At 40.2% G+C, this 10,203-nt stretch overlaps 1 protein-coding gene across 2 annotated transcripts; it reads right to left on the bottom strand.

Annotated features, from left to right (window-relative positions):
- Positions 1–350: 350 nt before the first annotated feature.
- LOC143365115 (uncharacterized) lies at positions 351–5,182 on the bottom strand. Of its 2 annotated transcripts, none has more exons than XM_076805054.1 (5): positions 4,991–5,182; positions 4,513–4,638; positions 3,912–4,035; positions 727–928; positions 351–635 (listed from the first exon to the last, which is right to left on the bottom strand). In XM_076805054.1, exons 2-5 carry the CDS (start codon positions 4,601–4,603, stop codon positions 579–581), a joined length of 474 nt encoding a protein of 157 aa, XP_076661169.1. In that variant the 5' UTR covers positions 4,604–4,638; positions 4,991–5,182; the 3' UTR covers positions 351–578. The 2 variants fall into 2 exon arrangements, with proteins under 2 accessions (XP_076661169.1, XP_076661168.1); XM_076805053.1 differs by having other exon boundaries at positions 4,995–5,182.
- Between the last annotated feature and the right edge of the window lie 5,021 nt (positions 5,183–10,203).

Genomic DNA, 10,203 nt, shown 5'->3' with positions numbered 1-10,203 from the left:
AGATAGAACGTAGAGACGCGTGCGTGTAGTTTTCACCAGAAGCAAACGAACCAGCGTGTGAGACGGTTGCAAACCGCGTGTAAAAAAGTAATAAAAGTGAATTCCAAGAATACAGCGTGAAAAGTGTGTTAGAAAAATCGAAGTAAGCAAACGGTCGAGGCAGGCCATGTGGTTTTTGTCAGCGCGTTGCCCTTCCACAAGGGAAAGTCCTTTAGCTTGGGGGTGTCATAAACAAGGGGGCATACTGTCGAAGGCGTTCTCACGGCTGAGGATTTTTGGGACAGCAGGACATTCTGATTCTGACTGTCGTCGTGTACAGTTGTCGTGAATAAAGATTCATAGTATTTTGTAATACGCCCACATTTATTTAAGTTAACGATATCGCGTTATCTATCTTTCTAGTACTTTCTTACAAGTGAATAAAAGAAGCCTAACAACATTATAAAAATAATTTATAATTACTTTGTATTTAAATTATATAATAAGAATTATATTTATTATTATTTTAATTTATAGTTATTATTATTTATTTTAGTTTATTTTATCGCCTGTGTGTGATGAAAGCAGCCTCTCTTTTTTTAGCCCCGCATCCGCTGGCGGTACTCCGCCCGCTTTATCAGCTTGGCCAATTTATTCTGAAACATAATATTATGCTTTATAATTTTTTAATTATTCACCATTTATTTATTATTTTATTATTTCTTCATTTATTCTATATTTACTTACATAAGAATCATAATTTAGCCTAGCCGTGGAGGTGGGCGGGGGCCCACGTTCAAATGGCCTCGGGATGCGGGAGGGCGGAAAGTTGGGCGGCAACAATTTTACCGCAATGGGCCACGGTATCTGCGAGGCCCGTGGCGTTGGGGCGGATGGCCCCTGTTCTAAGGACATTTTTTCAAATTTGATGGTGTTTGGTTCCATAATTCTGGAAAAGAAAAAAGAATTACTTCATGCGCCGTCTCGAAAATGTCGGATTCAAATTGACGCGTATTATAGTGTTGTTTGGAATTTGGAAGTGTGCAAGAACGGTTTTTCGGGATCGTATCGGATTCTCGAACAAAGATTGTAAGTCATTGCAGGTGTGCAATAATTCGAAAGAATCGGTTACCCAATCGTTGGGACGGGTCGGAAATCCATAGGATCGAGATCAATCACTGAAGAGCAAAATTCTTCACTGATTCGTCTCGACCCCATGGATTTCCGACACGTCCGAACGATTCAGTGCACGACTCTTGCGAATTATTGCACACCGGCAGTCACTCACAATCTTTGTTCGAGAATATGATACGATGTCGAACAAAACATTCTCGCACACTTTTAAATTGTATATATCACTATAACACTTCACGACGCGTCCAACGAATCAAGTCTATTCGTCTAATGTAACAAAAATGTTTATATCTCAGAAACGGTTGACCTTTCGACCTATGTTTACTATAGCTTTTTCACTCAGCACTGTGTATCCTATATACCATATAAATATTGAATGGTTTTTTTTAACACCCTGTATATATATATATATAACATGTATCCAACGGCAGAAGGTGAAGTTTTCAAGCTACTACACGCTGTAAGGAAAATAAATTGTAGGGACAACCTGAGAATAAATGAAGGGATCGTTTGCTGTGCAATTACAAAATTGTCTCTACCTGAAATACTTGCACTTGTGAAGACCATTCAACGTTTATGAACTCAATGGATACATATATAGAAACAACTTATCGTGATCATGAATAAATTACTTCTGTGAATTTGATTGCAAAGTGGGAGAACATCGACTCGATAATTTCATAGGGTGGATAATAAAAATCTCCTTGTGGATTTTAACCAAAGAACACACCCCCCCCCCCCCGCCCTAAAGAACAAATTCGGTCATTCAAAATAGGCAGAAGTTTACATCAAAATAGACAGTTTTTTGCAAATATCTCAGAAAATAAAGAGACCTCCGTACAGTGCGGACAAATGGTCTGTCTTCGGGCACTTCTCGTAATTTGGTTATTAATGTATATATTAATGTACAATAACCAGCAAAACTGAGTCTACACTATTTGAAGCAACATAACTTTTTAAAAATTAGATCAAATGACTTGAATTTTATTGAGAAGTTAGAAGGATTAGTTTATTAGACGAGGTGTAGGAAGGAATGGGAAGAGGTGGAAAGGTTGCAGGAGAGGTTTCTGAGGTGGGTCCTAGGAGTAGAGAGGTACGCACCGCGGTATATGGTGCGGTAACAGCTGCAGAGGGAGTTGTTGAGAGGGAGGGCGGGGTTGAGGGCATGGGGGTACCAGAAGAAGTTGAGGGTGGAAAAAGGGGGGAGCTAGCTAGGTTGTGCTGGGAGCAGGGAAGAGGAAGGGGCAGAAGGGGAGGGGAGGTAGTAGGGTGGGTGAAGGAGTGACGGCGTTTTTGGGAAGAGAGGGGCTGGACAGCGGAGGAGGCGGAGGAGATGATGGAGGAGAGGATAGAGGCAGTGAGTGAGGAGATAGTGAAAGGGGAAAAGAAGAAGCAACAGGGGAGAGATGGGAAAAGATAGGAAGCGCAAGGTACAACATGTGGTACGGGAGGGTGAAGGGAGAGCGGATACCGGGGTATCTGAAGAAAGGCTGGGGAGAGAGCAGGTGGCAAAGGGTGGCCAGGTACAGGTTGGGAAACGAGATGAGAGGTGGAAAGTATTGGTTGGAGGAGGAGAAGAAAGTATGTAAGGTCTGTGGGTGAGAGGAGGAAACGTGGGAACATGTGTGGGAAATGTGTAAGGGAGGGTTGAGGGGAGTGGTTGGCAGGGGATGGTGGGGAAATATTAGGGGATGAAGGAGGAGAGGAATGGATGAGGAAGGTGGATGAATGGAGGAAGAGCAGGAATGGAGAGATATGGGAGATGAAGTAAATGGAGAGAATGCATAGGAATGGAGTGAAAGAGAGAGCAGCCGAAAGAGGAGGTCCAGGAGGCATGGGAAGGATGGGTGAGGTGCAGGGAGGGGAGAGAGCAGAGAAGCATGTATGTGTGGGACAGGGAAAAATAATAACGCGGCGGATATTAGTGAAAGATCGTTCTCTCTCTCTATGGCGTGTTTTTAGGACACGTTTAATTAAGTTAGGGTAAGTTAGGATAAGTTTAAGGTTAAGATTGGGGTAAGAGGGAGATGTAATTAAAATTGTAACCCCGAGGGGAATCAATAATTGATATATATATTAGACGAGGTGTACAAAATTTTTGAAAAAAATTTTAATTGGTCGGAATCGCAAAAGAAATAGTAAAAGTTGGTTTTTTCAGCTTTTTTATCAGAGCCTGTATTGAAAATTTAAGGAATGTATTTGATTTGCTCGAATAAATTATATCTACGCTTAAAATTTCACAGATATTGGTTAATTCGATTACGAGTTATAAACGATTAAAAGTGTGGTTTTAAGTCGAAAATCATGAAAAACGGCAATTTTTCCACTTTTAAGCGTTTATAACTCGTAAACGAATTAACCAATATCGGTGAAATTTTCAGCATGGATGTAATTTACTCAAGCGAATCAAACACATTTTTTAAATTTTCAATACAGGCTCAGATAAAAAAGCTAAAAAAACCAACTGTTACTATTTCTTTTGCGATTCCGACCAATTCAAACTTTTTTCAAAAATTTTTTACACCTCGTCTAACAAACTAAACCTTCCAACTTCTCAATAAAATTCAAGTCATTTGATCAGATTTTTAAAAAGTTATGTTGGCTCAAATAGTGTAGACTCAGTTTTGCTGGTTAGTGTATGTATATAAAGCGAGAAAACTCAAGGAACGTAAAGAATATATTTCGCAGAAGTTACAAGGGAATAGCAATCCCTAAGACCCATATCCTATAAATTCCAAATTCAAGGTAACAAGATCTATTCAAATTAAAACATTAATAAAGAAATAATGAGAAAATACCTGTGAAATTTCTTCTTAACTGTTGAAAACAAAACACGAGGCCCTGGGGTGACCGAGGAACCAGTCAGTGAGGTGAACAGCGAACCCACATTGCATCCAATGGCCGGCCTCACACTTGAAAACACTGAAAATAAATAATAACATGTATTCAACGGCAGAAGGTAAAGTTTTTAAGCTACTACACGCGGTAAGGAAAATAAATTATAGGGACAACCTGAGAATAAATGAAGGGATCGTTTGCGGTGCGATTAGAAATTGTCTCTACCTGAAATACATCCACTTGTGCACTTCATTCAACGTTTATAAACTCAATGAATAGATATATAGAAACAACTTATAGTGATCATGTATAAATAACTTCTGTGAATATGATTGCAAAGTGAAAAAACATTGACCACTTCGACTCGATAATTTCATACCTCCCTTCATATATTAATGTATATATATATAAGGCGCTAAAACTCATGGAACCTAAAGAATATATTTCGCAGAAGTTATAAGGGAATAGCAATCCCTAAGACCCGTATCCTATAAATTCCAAATTCAAGAAAACAAAATCTATTCAAATTAAAACATTGATAAAGAAATAATGAGGAAATACCTGCAAAATTACTTCTTAACCGTTGAAAAGGAAACATGAGACCCTGGGGTGACCGAGGAACCAGTGCGTGAGGTAAAGACCGAACCAGCATTGCATCCGTTGGCCAACCTCACCCATTTGAAAACACTGGAAATAAATAATAACATGTATCACTCAATGAATACATATATAGAAACAACTTATAGTGATCATGAATAAATAACTTCTGTGAATTTGATTGCAAAATGGGAGAACATCGACTCGATAATTTCATAGGGTGGATAATAAAAATCTCCTTGTACATTTTAACCAAAGAACCCTCCCGCGCCCTAAAGAACAAATTCGGTCATTCAAAATAGGCAGAAGTTTACATCAAAATAGACAGTTTTTGCAAATATCTCGGAAAATAAAGAGACCGCCGTACTGTGCGGACAAATGGCCTGTTTTCGGGAAAACTTATCAAAATGTATACTCCAAACCTAATCGCCATAATACGTACTTACAACACACGGCACTGACACGAATGGCTGCTCTGAAGTGAATACTGGCCGACGCTTGCGAGCGAATGTTCGATGGCATTCCTTCGACCGCCTTCGGAACCGATCTTCGCTTCTTTCTCTGCAGCTTCCCGTGGACCGTCGCCGCGCCGCCGCGTATACAATGTATGTTGGCGGTTCGTCGGCGTGCTTGCCGCTGCGCGATGCTGTCACGGCCCGATAAGACCAAGACAACAACCCTCGCAACACGTCACCAGGCCCAAGTTCACGACTGATTCAGCACCCGACAACTTTGAACCATTAAACAGTCCCAAACCTTTGTACCCCAAATAAGATTACCCATTAATATATAAGACCCCAAACCCGTGTACCCAGCAGTCGACGATCACCTCTGCTACGGCACGTCTCGCCGATCCAACTTTCAAAATAAAAAGCAAGTTCAAATTCCCGAAATCTTCGAGTATTCAATCGCGAAAGTGAAATACGGCGTTCCTTCGCGAAACCAGCCATTTCACCGTAACATTTTGGCGATCCTGCCAGGATACCGGTTCATCTGCTGGAAGAAAATCTTCAACGGCAACCAACCACGGCTGTTTGACCACGAAGACGGACTACGAGAGCCCTTCCGAAGCAATACATCGGTATCGACGAACCAAGGTCAGTACGACATCTTAAGTTATCGAGAATAGAATCGAACAGTTCCCCTACGTTAACCAAGAAAATGGCTAAACCAAACGGAACCGTAATGGTAAGCGAAGAGATACTCAATGGAATTCTCAATTCAATGAAAGAATTGCAATCCGCGGTTACCTCTTTAAGCAAAACTACTGCTAAAGAAAACGAAAACCGACAGAAAGAAATTATAGAATTATCCAAGTTAATGAACATCACCGCTACTATGACCGACGACAGCGCATCTCAGAACAGAGGCCAAAGAAACTCCTCAAGAAGACACGGGGAACATTCATCAGGGAGCAACTCGGAAGATGATGAACCCGAAATAACTGCAACTTCCAATGCAACAATTGGACAAACGGCGTCAAACGCCATTCGTACTATCCGAACGCTGAAAGGAAGAGACGACCTAGGAGTAGAAGACTTCATAAGTGATGTCAGGTACGCCAGATCCGTATGTCGAGACAAGCATATGCTTCTGAAACTCGTAATTGCGGAGAAAATCACGGATCAAGCAGAGCGAGCTATCCGATACTTACGTATAGACACCTACGAACAGCTCTACGAGGCCCTCAGGACATACGTCACCTCGCCCAATACCGTCAATGCCAGCAGAAATAAGCTGCAAAACACGCGACAAGGACAAATGGAGAGCGTAATGAGTTTCAATCTGAGATTCAGACAATCCCTGAACGAATTAAAATACGCTATCCAGTACAAACACAACAACCCAGCGGCAAGGAAGATTGCCATCGATGAAGAAGAAGACGCGGCCATCGCTACATACGTAACCAACCTGAAACGAGAATTAGGAGCTCTAGTCGTCCCATCGCAACCCAAGACACTAGAAAAAGCTCAAACTCTAGCTGGAGACATGGAGAATTGGCTTCGAGACTCGAGAGGACCATCGCAAAGACAGATGTTCCCGCAACATCCCAGACCGAATAACTCAGTATTGCCACCGAGAGGACCTTTCCATCCTATGAACAGACCTCAAGCTAGACCGACTTCACTTGCAACAATGCCTAGACCCATCAATCTTAAATGCTTCAAATGCGGACAAAACGGGCATATCGCACCTAACTGCACAAATTTTCGGTCAGCCCCTCACGGCAAAATCCCACCAAGAGTCAACTACACCATCGACGAGACGCCAGCGGAACAAGCGGACTTCCCCGCATTAGGAGAATATGCAGCATACCAGGGAGACTACAATATATACTCGGAGGATTCCAAGGACTCAGAAGACCAACAAGATTCCTACTGGACACCGGAGCAGGAATCAACCTCATAAAAAATAGTAGTATATTACCCGAACATCCCAGGGAGAATAAGATCCAAAATATACTAATGGGCAACGACAAACACGAATCCAAATCCAGCACGCAGTTCCAAGCACTAAAACAAGACCATATATTCCAAATAGTTCCCGACTCCTTCCCCATCCCTGAAGACGGAATCATAGGTTTACCCTTCCTACAGAAATATAAATATAAGATCACTAATGATTATCTGTTTTTAGGTGAGACACGCATACCTCTAAGATCCGACATCAAATTACAACCAGGCGAGAGTACTATCAAGGAAACTTTCATTGACCACCAAAGAACCCAGGTTTGCTTCATCAACACAGGTGAGAGAGAAATTGAATCAAACCAAATTGAATTAGATGAATCTCCCAAATTAGACAGAATGCAATTATTAATGCAGAAATTAAGAACCAAACACATTGATCTTTCATATAGAGACTCGGTAGAGAAAATAATCCTTTCATACGCTGACGCCTTTGCATTAGAAACCGATCCACTCCCATGCACCCAACTCACGTCACATAAAATAGAATTAAAAACAGAGAAACCCGTCAATATAAAATTGTATAGACCTCCAGAGTGCCATCGCGAAGAAATTAAAAGACAAGTCTCAGAATTGTTGGATAAAGACATAATTACACATTCAGATTCCCCTTATAACGCACCAGTGTGGGTAGTACCCAAAAAGGCAGATGCCTCAGGAAAGAGAAAATGGAGAATAGTAATAGATTTTAGAAAATTGAACGAACTTACAGATCAAGACGCGTATCCCATCCCCGATGTAGAATCAATCCTTTCGCACTTAGGAAACTCGAAATTTTTCTCAGCATTAGATTTATCGTCAGGCTTTCACCAAATTCCAATGGACAAAGACTCAAAAAAATATACAGCTTTTTCAACTCCCGAAGGACACTTCCATTACAATAGAATGCCATTCGGACTAAAGAACGCACCAGCTACGTTTCAAAGAATGATGGATAGAGCATTAAACGGATTGATAGGAAAACATTGCTTTGTATATTTAGATGACGTCATAATATTCGGACAAACGATTCAAGAACATAACAAAAATTTAGCGATCGTACTACATAGACTGTCTGAACTAAGACTAAAATTGCAACCAGACAAATGTGAATTCTTAAAACCGGAATTAGAATACTTAGGACACGTTATATCAAAGGACGGAGTAAAACCAAATCCCAATAAAATCAAATCAGTAAAGGAATTTAGACAACCCAAGAACCCGACAGAAATAAAGCAATTTCTAGGGCTAGCAGGTTACTATCGTAAATTTATTAGAAACTTTGCCAAGATAGCTAAACCACTGACAGACCTAACAAAAAAGGACATTCCATTCCATTGGACAGACAAACAGCAAATCTCTTTTGACACGTTGAAGCTAAAATTATGCGAAGAACCGATTCTTAAATACCCAGACTTCAACAAAGAATTTACACTAACGACAGACGCATCGAACGAAGGACTAGGAGCTATATTATCCCAAGACGGACACCCATGTTGTTACGTATCCAGAACCCTAAATCCGGCAGAAAAACATTACACTACGACAGAAAAAGAATTACTAGCAATAGTATGGGGCGTTCAAAGATTAAGACAATACCTATTAGGCAGAAAATTCAAAATTAGGACAGATCATCAGGCACTTAAATGGCTACATAATGTAAAAGACACCTCATCCAGACTAATCAGATGGAGACTTAGATTAGAAGAGTATGACTATGACATAGAATATCACAAAGGAAAAGACAATACCGCCGCGGACGCACTATCACGAGTACACATAACCCTAGCAGAGATGACGGGAGACCAACTCGCAGACTTAGCAAACGAGATAATAGAAACAAATCAGGGAAACGAACATCCAGATACTACAGACAATAACGCAAACGATAGCGATACAGATACGGCAGTGAGCAACGACTTATCGGACTTAGACGACATTTTCGAATATGACGAATACCTATTGTATCAAGAGACCCCTGATAATTTCAAAGAGACACCTAACCGAAGACAATACTTTCAACTAAATACGGTACCCGACAGAGACAGAGAAGCTCTTCAAGCTTTAAAAATAATATTAGGAAAACACCAAAAGATAGGAGCCACCCGACAACACTTTAATATTAGACAAATTGAAATGATCAGGAAAATAATTAGATTCATAGCATCACGAGACCCGAGAAAACTTTATGTCTTAGCCACAGAACCAGTAATAGAGATCACGCCAGAGAGAAAATTAGAAATATTAAAAGAAAATCATAACGGTAATTCCGCTCAACACTTTGGAGAAAATAAAACGATAGCTAGAATTAAATCAAAGTATTTTTGGGAAAACTTGGAGAAGGACGTGAAAGAATTTATAAGTAAATGCGTTTATTGTCAAAAAGAAAAACTCAATCGAATTAGGCACCGAGAAGAGGCATGTATCCCGAACACTCCTGAATCCCCGAACGACAAAATTGCAATGGATATCTTTGGACCACTACCGATAACCTCTAAGGGTAACCAATTCGTTTTGTCCATCCAAGATCAACTGACCAAATACCTAATCCTTATTCCGATGAAAGATCAACGTGCAGAATCCATTATCGACAAATTAATCGAACATTTTATTTACACCTTTTCGGCACCCAAGCAAATATTGACAGACCAAGGTTCAAATTTTATCTCAAACCTGATGCAGGGATTTGAAGAAGCATTCCAAATTAAACATATCAAAACAACTAGCTTTCATCCTCAGAGCAATGGATCCCTTGAAAGAACTCACGCTACGGTTAAAGATCTTATTAGAACTTGTATTAAAGAGAGACAGAAAGAATGGGACGAAGTATTAAAACTTATATGTTTCGGTTACAATACGGCAGTCCATGAAGGAACAGGTCATACACCCTTTGAATTAACTTTTGGTAGAAAAGCGAATTTGCCAAGCGCGATATCTGCTACGAGTACGCTCACGCAGAATGAACTCTTTAAATTATGGAGCAAGAAACATGCAGAGTATCTAGAATCCGCAAAGAAAACGATAGAAAAAAATAAAGCTAGAAATAAAAGAAATCAAGATAGGAAAATAAGGTTGCAGAGCTTATTTAATGTAAATGATAAGGTATGGATTCACAATGACCATAAGAGTAACAAGTTAGATTCGGAATGGTTAGGACCAGCGATCATATTAGAAGTTAAAACGCCGTACTATATATGTAAAAAATTAA

The sequence above is a fragment of the Halictus rubicundus genome, unplaced genomic scaffold, assembly GCF_050948215.1.
Source record: "Halictus rubicundus isolate RS-2024b unplaced genomic scaffold, iyHalRubi1_principal scaffold1341, whole genome shotgun sequence".
Lineage (NCBI taxonomy): Eukaryota > Metazoa > Arthropoda > Insecta > Hymenoptera > Halictidae > Halictus > Halictus rubicundus.
Note: the sequence above shows the minus strand (reverse complement) of the source record. Positions and strands in the feature narration are given on the sequence as shown.

Excerpts from the sequence above, each read along its gene's own strand:
- LOC143365115 (XM_076805054.1), bottom strand. The coding sequence starts at position 4,603 with ATGCTGGTTCGGTCTTTACCTCACGCACTGGTTCCTCGGTCACCCCAG. Across the intron at positions 929-3,911 it reads GTTAAGAAGAAATTTCACAG|AATTATGGAACCAAACACCA; the intron begins GTATTTTCTCAT and ends TTTCTTTTCCAG. Across the intron at positions 636-726 it reads GGCTAAATTATGATTCTTAT|AATAAATTGGCCAAGCTGAT; the intron begins GTAAGTAAATAT and ends ATTATGTTTCAG.